The sequence below is a fragment of the Idiotropiscis lumnitzeri genome, chromosome 5 (genome assembly GCF_059441095.1).
Source record: "Idiotropiscis lumnitzeri isolate Australia: NSW breed Sydney's pygmy pipehorse chromosome 5, RoL_Ilum_1.0, whole genome shotgun sequence".
NCBI lineage: Eukaryota > Metazoa > Chordata > Actinopteri > Syngnathiformes > Syngnathidae > Idiotropiscis > Idiotropiscis lumnitzeri.
The window spans coordinates 18,982,185-18,992,490 of NC_142395.1; the positions used below are offsets into that span (position 1 = coordinate 18,982,185).

General features: G+C 39.5%; 2 protein-coding genes across 2 annotated transcripts; both read left to right on the forward strand.

The window, feature by feature from the left end:
* Positions 1-59: 59 nt before the first annotated feature.
* Positions 60-6,531, forward strand: LOC148337150 (CKLF-like MARVEL transmembrane domain-containing protein 3). The gene is made up of 5 exons (XM_088296641.1): positions 60-370; positions 4,184-4,339; positions 4,445-4,540; positions 4,663-4,780; positions 5,265-6,531. The coding sequence occupies exons 1-5, from the start codon at positions 254-256 to the stop codon at positions 5,291-5,293; spliced, it is 516 nt and encodes a 171-aa protein (XP_088152767.1). The 5' UTR covers positions 60-253; the 3' UTR covers positions 5,294-6,531.
* Positions 6,532-7,379: 848 nt separating this feature from the next.
* On the forward strand, positions 7,380-9,562 carry LOC148337151 (uncharacterized). Its single transcript, XM_088297168.1, has 3 exons — positions 7,380-7,710; positions 8,550-8,690; positions 9,320-9,562. Exons 1-3 carry the CDS (start codon positions 7,434-7,436, stop codon positions 9,388-9,390), a joined length of 489 nt encoding a protein of 162 aa, XP_088153294.1. The 5' UTR covers positions 7,380-7,433; the 3' UTR covers positions 9,391-9,562.
* Positions 9,563-10,306: the final 744 nt, after the last annotated feature.

The window sequence follows — 10,306 nt, forward strand, 5'->3', positions numbered from 1 at the left end:
CCCATTTCCCCATCATAGGATGGCTGCGTGTGCGTGTGCGCGCGCGCGGGGGTCTTGGTGGGGGGGTGGCCCCCTCTTCGCATCTGGCCAAACAGATGTTGCTTCCGCGCTGTCATTGTTTCCGCTTCCACCTCAGACGAGTCTCGTCCATTCCTTTTGTCGTTCGTGCCTCATCTCGGCTGAAGCTCGTCTTCTCTACTTTGCCTTTCTTCTTCCCTCCGCTAACTTTCTTTTAATTTTGCTTGCGTCGGCCATGGGAGACATCGAAACTCCCGACTCGAGGCAACCGAGCCGCAGCGTGCTGCAGTCGGTCCTCCCCAGCAGAGAGTTCGCCTCCTCTAGGAAAGGAATGCTGCTCATCGCTGAAGTGGTAGGAAAGTTTTCTTATTCGACATTTCACCGCCACGCGCTTTGACACAACTGCAAATCAACTTTTCAAGAATCTACTTCAATGTAGGTCAGTCCGTGTCCTCACGCGGTCTCTTTCAGTGACGGGAGGAGCGACCAATGTTTAAAATAAATAAATATATAAAATATTAAACTTCTCAAACCTTTGCTAAATGCTTCTTTGGTGCACCGAAGATTTTCATTGGTCAATATGAGCCACTCATACATATATGAGGGCCTTTTTAGAACGTATTTCTTTCTTACCTTTTTTATTCTATTATATAAAATGTTATCACTTTGACCTAAAACACAAAAGTGACCTCAATTCACAATTTTGCTCCCTGCTGGATTCAATCAAGCTTAAGGATGCTTTCATTATTATGTCACTCTTTCCTGATTCATTTAGAAAAGCAAACATTTGGAATCAAAGTAAACTTTTTTTTTCTTCTTTTTTTTAAAGGAACAATCCGCTAGCTGAATTAGAACCATGTTGATTGGCAACGTGTGATAAAACTTTCAAGGAATTTTTTGGTCGCACTCCAGTGCTCGGCATCATTGAATACTGTAAGAACAAAAAGCATTGAGAAAGCACCACCATTACAAGGAATGAAGGAATGAGGTCGGTCCCGCGTTTGCACTTCGGGGAGGGCCAGGTTTATATCCCAAATCATCTCATCATGGCAAAATGACCCTTATTAAAAGGCACTGTCTCAGTTACGGGTGCTATTTTTGTATTTTACACATAAGGCTCACCGTATTTTTGGGCGCAGACATGGTATAACATACGCCAGCTCAAAACATACAGACACTTGCATGCATGCTAGCGTATGTTTTGAAAAAGGCAACAGGAGCAAAACTGAGTTGAGCTGTACTTTTGGAAATATTTAACACGACAGGTCAGTGTCAGTCAGTTTTGTTGCCGTGCGGCTCCTCAGAAATGATGCCGGCTTTTGCGAAGGCTCGAACAGTGCAAGCAGACACATTAGCGGCTAACATGGCTAACAGTTAGCCCAAGCATCCGCAATACTTTCACAAATTGTGGCGTAACTCACACATAGGTGTTTCCCTGTTTTCGTAAAGCTGTGTTCGCCATCTGTCATCCATCGTTCGCAACTTTGAACACCCTCTTTTACACCAATGCCACGTCCGCCTTTCCTCTATATCAAAATGATTTTTTAATTTAGAATTGTTTTACTCTCCTCCAGTGATGTGATTCCTCACTATTACAACCGGAGCTTAGAGAAAAAAAAAACAAAACACCTTCTTTTTGTGCTCCATTTGATCAGCTGGCAAAGGAATGGACCTCCATTTTAAATGGAGGACCTCGTGCCATGAGAGGCATCCAGTTGCATGATGCAGAACTCATACGTTCCGAGTTCACGCTGTGTTTTTGAACTCATAGATGCAGCTAAGCTGAATTGTGTGTTCACTGACTGACTTTAATGACACGAATAATTTGGAATTGACTGGCAACCTGTCGGCCTTAAATTCGGCTGGCTTAGGTTCACGTCACCCGCAACCCTAATGAGGACCTGCATGATTGTCTTGCACCATTGAGTAATCCCAACTCCACGTAATCTGTACTTAAACCTAGAGCGCACATGCAACATCAGCAGTATCATGTGCTTTGTTTTTTTTTTCCTCTAATCACACTAGTGTCATTTGATTTGCAACTAATGTTGGGCCATGGTCACAGAGCGGCCATTCTCTTCCTCACAGTCACAGTCACACAACTTCCAGTGCACAGCCTGGAGCAACGTGCTCACTGAGTGCATGACCCGACATTCACAACGACGTCTCTTGCATCAGCCATTTAGTACATTTTGGGTGTTGAAGAATCACGGAATGGAAACTGAAAAATGTAACTGATTGACTCCAGTCAATGTGCTTGACAAATTGTGTTGAGGCAGTTTGAACAGAAGAGACCGGACAGAACGTCTATATTTAATGTTGAAGATAAAATCACCAGAATCATTTATTTGCACTCTACAGCTGCGTCAAGGAAAGTCATTATTTTTAATCTTGCCACAGTAAATCAAAAGCGCACACTTGACGGATTGCAAATGTTTTGTTGCCTTATTTGAGATGGTTATCATCAAAGTGCAGTCGGTCCACCGTGTGGGTGGACTTTATTTGAATGACTTCCAACTGTTTTGCAGAAAAATGTGCACCATAAAGTGAGCGCCACATCTTACAACGCATATTAGACAGACAGCCAACTAAATGTGCATTATTATTTTAGTACCTGCTCACTCACTCTGTTTTCCATTACGATGACGTAAGAGTGCTCAGAGAAGTGTGTGTCATTCATACAACAAAAACATCAACTTGTACTCAGGTGACAAGTCAAGAATTTGATCCTGGATACTCTCGAGAATTCTCATACTTTATTCTGAATTTCAAGGGTGGAGGATTTCAAATACTTAAAGGGGAAGTTAACCCCCAAAATTCTTCGGAATGTAACGTTCTATGCACCTTGACTTGTCTAAATAATAATAATTTGCCCTTTATTAGTCCCACAATGGGGAAATTCGAGATTCGAACCCAGGCCTCCTGGGGAGACTGGGTCCTGAACGCGGCGCCTTAGACCACTCGGCCATCCTGGCAGCCAAAAACATGATATTCTGATTAATATTATGTTTTTGGGATATGAGTTAAGCACCAAAATATAAAATACAAAATACACCAGTGTTTAGCCATCTCAGGAATGGGGGGGCGGCCATTTTGTCACTTCTGTCGACTGAAAATGACATCACAGATGCTCAGGGCTCAGCTAACGACCAATCATGGCTCAGCTTCAGAAAACAGGTGAGCGGTGATTGGTTGATACCGAGAGCCATCTCCATGCTGAACTCTTGCCTTGTAGAACTGCATCTTATGTGCCACCTGATGCGTTTTCTCAATACTCTTCTTGTTTTTGTTTTTTTAATTCTATTTATTATTATTTATTTTTTACTGGAGGGGAGAGCTCTCCAATCTACACTGAGTATTATGACAATAAAGGGCATTCTGATTCTGATTCTGATTTTAATGGACGATTTAGTCTTCAGTTAACCGAGCATGCATTTTTGTGTCCGGAACAGCAAAAGCAGACAACAACCACGCTCAATAAGCAAAAATGATTTTCAATATAGTGATGAAAACAAATACTGAATGTGTCTCTTGCGATGTACTACATGTCTGTTCTGCAGAGCGACTTTGTGTTTTTTTTGCATTTGGACAAGGGAGTGTTGGTGCTGGGGAGTGACGGCGAGAGGGATTTGGTGTAAGAGTGAATAAACATCGTCTGTGTGCAGCTGTATCTCCTTACAGGAAGTCGGCCTGGAGCCGTGGGTGGATAAGGTCGACTCTTGGGGAAGCTCCTTTTCTTCGAAAGGGGGCGCTTAGAGACAATCGAAAGTGGACTCAGCCTACTTGTACTTAGCCTAAATCGTGTTCTGAATTACTCCTGGCCACGCGCCAGATCTGCTTGCCAGATGTCTGTACATATGGACATTGGAGTTCAGATGGATGGCAAACTGAGTGTTGATGAAAGAAAGCTGAGACAAAACAAGGTGGTGGAAGACTAACAGATAGTGATCCATGTCAGGAAATAAACAGACTCCATGTGGGAAGTGACACGCATCATAAATAAACAAACCTCAGAAGAGGAGAGGTTTAGAAAAAAAAATAAATAAATCAAGACATGAGGCTGAGATTTATTCGGACAGAGAGGGATTTGATTCCTTGTTCTTGTTTACGAAAGCGTGTTCTGGATTGTCTTTTGTTTCTCATGAACATCGCCATGTGTGTGTAGGCGCTGTCCTTCGTCGACTTTGTGTGTTTCGCCGCATCCACGGCGGCCGCCTTCGTGACAGTCCCTCTGTTGGAGTTCCTGGCTGCTCTCTTCCTGCTCTTTGCTTACTCGACTAAATTCAACGAGAGGTTTAAAGGCTTCCTATGGCCCCTTATGGTAAAATGAACTTCCTGGCTTATAGTTATATACTTTTACAAGATCGTGGCATTGAGATTTGTTTTTTCCTGCCAATAAGTGTGTTTTCTCTTTTCCCCTCTCAAGGATTTTATGAGATGTGTGACAGCTGCCATCATCTTTTTCATCATTTCCATAATTGCAGTATCCAAATATGTGGATGGTTCCTCCAAAGCCGCCGGGGTAAATTTGACAACTGACGGCTTCTACTTTATTTCTCCTTGCACAAACATTTTTTTTTTTCTATTTCAATTCGCAATAAGTCCTTATTTCACCTGCAGTTTCTTCTTCTATCCTCCTCACAGGTTTTTGGCTTCATCGCCACCATTGCATTTGCTTTAGATTTTTATCTCATTTTTAACGAGCTTGCCAATTTCCTGAAGCAAGGTGGAGAGAGTACTGAGGAGCCTTCCAGACAGCAAGGTATTGGTCCACAATCCATGGAAAATGATCGCGAGGCATGGGAATACAATATAAAATCAAAAATCCAAATGTGAAACTAAATCTATTTATTGTTTAAATAATTAATGTAATAAGACACAAATAAAACACACCCGTCAGTCACGCATTTCCATACTTTTGCTTGTATGAGAATTAAGTGGGTTTAAAATGAAAGGTGCTATCTTTTAAATCAGATCAAATGTATTAAATGTATCAAATGCAGATGTTATGGAAGGAAATTGAAACTGGAATTGTGATGGCTTGATTGGCCTCATTGTTCCAATATTTTTGGAGGCAGTATATGGTCCAAAATAAAAGTGCACCACTTTTGATTTAAAAACAATAACTACTGTTAGATTCAATGATTTGTTATTTTCTTGAATTGGTATTTCATATTTGTAAAGTGTTCCACAAGCCCACACGGGGCTGCGCCAATCATCCTGATGGAGATGTTTTTGTCTTTCAGATGAATTTCCAGACTCTGATTCAGACTGAGAATGTTCTTTCCTGCAAGTGGCCAATTGCAACATTTCAAATCTCGAGCCCAGGAGATAAGGTCTCAGCTGCCGCGCGACAACTCGCAAGGGTACATTCATACTGTGTATTGAAGAAGTTACTCAACTTTCTTACACAAATGTGATAGTTTGGCGTAGTTGAGAGGCAAACTTGTTAATGTGGACTTACTACTCTGATCCTGTCTGAAGTCACCTGTTTTTTTTTTTTTTGTACACCAAAGAGTAGAAATGCAATGCATGCACAAATATTTTATTTTCTGGAAACTGACTCATGGCTAAAGAATGACGTTAATGCCACATAAAGTTTTGAGCATTTGAAGAATTACCATTATTCTATTCTATTAAAAAAAAAGCATCAGTCATGAATGTGCACAAATTGTACCATCAAAATAAGAATGGCTTTTAATTGTTTTTCAAATGAACCCTTCATTTGCAAAAGAAACACTACAATGTTTGTCTAAAGTGAATTTTAAAAGAATGCTTTTGAATATTAATTCAAGAAGAAGCTAGGGTCAATGAAGGAGTGAAATTTCAAATTTGAGTTCAACCAAATAACTCCATGTACAAATGTGATGTGATGCAGGTTGGCTGGTTTCAACCGTTATATTGTGCAAGTATGCTTAACTTTTACTTTAAGGTTGTATTTTTGATTTGCTGCATCAATACTGTTGGTGTCATTAGTTGGGGTTGTTGTGCTTTGTAGTTTCTGTCTCAAAATGCCACGTTTGAGTGTGTTTGAATGTGATTTAATTTACTCTACGTGAGTCTTTCAATATGTTTACATATTGGTTAAGAGTGAAGGGCAGACACTTATTAGCGTTTTAATTGCCAGTGCCATATGTTGATTGTTTTGTATTTTTTTTTTTTTTTTTGTATTGTGTGTGTGCGCATGCGTCCTCCCTTTCTACTACTACTACTGAGAAATAAGAGCCACGGGGAATAATTTTATAACACCCAGTAACAGAAATTCCCATTTGTGGTCTGTTAGTCAATCTGAATTCATTTGTGGAATGTAGATTGTGAAATCACAGTAAATGATACAGGACTCTTTTAAAATGTGTACTTCGAAACAATAGATATTCACTGCAGTGCCGTTGATTGGAAATCTTTTCCATGATTTGATACTGTGACGTCAGAGTAAGAGGATGCACTGATCTTCTTCACTGTATGTCCATCTCTATTGTATTTTATTACTTGATGCTATGTGAAAACCAAATAAAAAAAATTAAAAATAACATTTGCTTTGTGATCCTTTATCAGTCACATTGTGCTCTAGTCTTTTCAAATACCCAATGGTTGACGTCCATCAATTTTCTATACCACTTGTCCACTAGTGTCGCAGATACACCCTTCATTGCTTGCTGTGTACACACATATTCACACCCACGGCCAAGTTAGGCCTTGGACAAGATTTGAACTATGGACCTCAGTCATTCCAGGACCATCTACGAACTAACTACTACGTCACTGTTCTGCTGATGCATTGTTTGATTAACTGTTTAAAAGGCCCTTTACATTGGTCCAACGAAAAAAAATTGCCATTTGTCACTGTGGCAGCTAAGCCAAAATTTCTCCAAGTGGCATAGACATTTTGGCTATTTTTTAATCCACGAATAAGCAAACAGAGAAAAGATGGTGCCAAATTTAATAATTGAATTTAATAAATGAATTAATTTAATTCCATGTGTCAGAATTGTATGGGGAAATTAATTACTTCCTTTCTACATGTGGTTACATCAAATGTTGTCATTTTCTTTACCATACATGTTTTATTTGGATTGGGTGCAGTAAAGATTGAAAAATGACACCTTTCAGATGCTATTTCATCTTGTTACCAGGTAGATTTTGAAAATAGACACTTCAAGTATTCGTAAATAGAGGTGGCATAATTTTTCCATTTGTTCGTTTGTTTGTTTTTTACCATAATATCGAATGTAGAGTAAAGTACTGTACATTTCAAATCAAACGTAAACAAAACATCGAAATTGGCCGTTATTGGAATGCTGGTTGGCTAAAGATCCTTCTTTATTACGTAATTTCATCAGCCAATCGCGTGCGTTGCGACTTCCAAATTGCGGCGCATCTCGCAACTCACCACATTCAAGCGGGAACTCTCTTCCATGTTTTCCTCGACCACAGCAAATATGAACACTGTCGGGTCTACAAAGTTGGTACGCAAGTGCCTGTTTGGTACCGTGAACCACGACAATGTAAACCGAGACTTAGAAATGAAGCTCCACCAAATTAGCCAGGAGGACACTCGACGCTGGAACTTCAGCTTCAAGACCGAGACGCCGCTGCCCGGCAGGTTGCAGTGGGAGAAAAATCCGGTGGACCGCATCGCTGCGTTTTACCACGAGTCCTCCCGAAGCAAGAAAACTACTTCTACCACTCAGGGTATGCGAAACTTGTATTAAAACATTCATTTATGGTGTCCAAAATAAAATGATAACGAAATCGTTTGATGTGACCTTTTGTCGCATATACTCAGAGCTAGCTTAGTAGCTAACAAGCTACTTCGACGTCCTTTTTTTTAGAAAAGACGAGTTTTACTGAACCTATAGGGCTACTTTAACAATATAGTTAATGTTTGTACATTTTTTATTCAATGGGGAAAAAAACATTATGTACACATTTTAATCCCACCCAGGGGCAATTCTAAGATAAGAAATTTAGGGGTACTGACAAACATTCGGTGGTGTTAAAAAAACACCCATGCATGCGCACAATAACACACACATCAAAAGTGTTGTTCAGTAATTTCAATCAAACAAAAGGACAAATGGCACTGTCGTGCCACCTGCCATGGTTCCTAATACTGATGGGAAAACGAAGCTTCAAATTTGCCTCATGAACACATTGTTGTATTTTTTTATTCCTCTAGATGGCACTATTTTAAACTGGGCTGAACGTACCATTTCTTAAACCCATTTATTTAAACCAATAGTGCAATGGAGAGGACCTGAGACATACAACAACTGCGTCATGAAGCAAATTAGAAGCTTCTTTCTTTTTCCCATCACAAGTTCCTATCTGGAAGAAATGGCAACGCATCCCTGACAACAGAAACAGTCACCAGTAAAAATTGACCTGGAATATATAGGAATGTAATTATTCAGTGGTAGAAGATAAGAAACAAGCCACATATCGTTTAAGTAAGGCATGGCTCAACACAACTCTGCACAGCTTGCAACTAAATTCAGGAGAGGTGGGAATATTTTTTTTGTTTTTAACAGTGTATGAAAAGGATATGGAGACCGAACAGGACATCTACTCTGATAACAAGTGTCCTGCCGAAGTCACCCCTGGCCCAAAAAAGAAAAAGAGGACATGCCCAATGTATTCAGTGAAGACGCCACACAATGAACCATCGACAGGTAAGGATTCCGTGTTATATATTTTGCAATAAAAAATATACAGGGAACCCTCAGTGTTTCCAAGGGTTAGGGACCAAGCCTCGATGCAACTAGTGATATATTGTCAGTATTATAAACCATAAATATATCCCAAACTATAAGCCCGAAACGCTTTAATATAATTTCAAACACGGCTGAAATAACTTAATTTAGAAAAAAATGTGTCAGGCATGCAAAGACAATCGAGTGCCAATTACTACTTATTAGTTACGGGAAGTCTACCTTCTTAATCCGGTGTCAAGCCCACAAGAAGCCCACCTGCTTGTTGGAACTTTACTGGAATCGTTCATCAAGCTGCTGTTCACTGTCAAGCCAACCAACTGTAAACTGGTGGTCAACACCAACTACTCCTTCATTTACATAACACCTTCCAAGGAGCAGGGAGTTTGTTGAGTTTGTGCTTTAGTGAAGTACCTCATAAATATGCAAATAGTAGCAAATTGTTGAGTGTGTCAGTGAATACGATAGTTATTAGGTTCTGTTGAGAAATGTGTGAGTAAGTGGGTTTGTGAATGGTGAAGCAGGTTGAAGGGTTCATTGTAATTAAGATGCTAATGAACTCATATGTTATGTTCTTTGTTTTCCGACAGATATGATGGTCACAAAGACACACGTTCCAGCTAAGCAACATTGTACGAAAATGGAACAAATCTTCATTTGAAAATGGACTCCTGCATTCTGCTGCACAAAACAAATTCTGTTGAATTTAAACATGACAGTTTGTTTGATGTTATTATAACATGTTATTACAAATACCCTAATTACAAAGCACAATTTACTTTATGTACACTTAAGAGTTCTTTAATTAAACAAAACATTGTTCAGTAACCAAACCTGGTCTTTGTATTTCACCCAATATGGTACTGGTAATTGAATTGTTGTATTTAACATACCTGTCTAGCTCTTTCAGAGTGATTTAAAAATTGATAAATTATCCAGCAACCTTACAATTAAATTAATCAATTAAAGTACATCAAATGCATTATGCTAATTGGTAGCTTTGTTATTATTCCCTGATTGGAGTTTTCATGTAAGGCCCTGTAGGGTGTGCACATTTTCACCATGAAATATTGAATCAAGAAAGAGACATAAGCAGACAGAACCTTCAGAACAGCGCTGTACATGTCCGGTCGACACTCTTAACAGAGTCGGAACCTGCAAGAACCTGTCTTGGAAAAAGACAAAAGTCGCCGTTTTCTTAAACTACAACTAGTATAATTGTGGGTTTTTAATGGATACGGTATATAAATGGCATGGATAAAATCCGATCTGAAAATGGGCAACTCTTCCCTTTCATAAACGGACATGAGGAAACAGTTTTGCACAGCAGAAAGTTATATGGTGAGTAATTAACAATTAACGAGATATTGCTTGAATAAAGCCTATATTTGCATGTACATTTCAGAATGATTACAGTGGTCATCTTTTACATTTCCACTGTATGTCAGTGCGCAGTCGATCACGCCCAAACATTACTTTAAATATTTTGCAACATTTTAACATCACATTTATATAGCAGATGACTTCTCCAGCCTTCCATTACTGATTCAAAGCATATGTGACAGCAAGGACCTCCT

Coding starts and splice junctions, on each gene's coding strand:
- LOC148337150 (XM_088296641.1), top strand. CDS start 254: ATGGGAGACATCGAAACTCCCGACTCGAGGCAACCGAGCCGCAGCGTG. Junction 371..4,183: donor TGCTGCTCATCGCTGAAGTG/GTAGGAAAGTTT, acceptor ATGTGTGTGTAG/GCGCTGTCCTTCGTCGACTT. Junction 4,541..4,662: donor GTTCCTCCAAAGCCGCCGGG/GTAAATTTGACA, acceptor TCCTCCTCACAG/GTTTTTGGCTTCATCGCCAC.
- LOC148337151 (XM_088297168.1), top strand. CDS start 7,434: ATGTTTTCCTCGACCACAGCAAATATGAACACTGTCGGGTCTACAAAG. Junction 7,711..8,549: donor AACTACTTCTACCACTCAGG/GTATGCGAAACT, acceptor TGTTTTTAACAG/TGTATGAAAAGGATATGGAG. Junction 8,691..9,319: donor ACACAATGAACCATCGACAG/GTAAGGATTCCG, acceptor GTTTTCCGACAG/ATATGATGGTCACAAAGACA.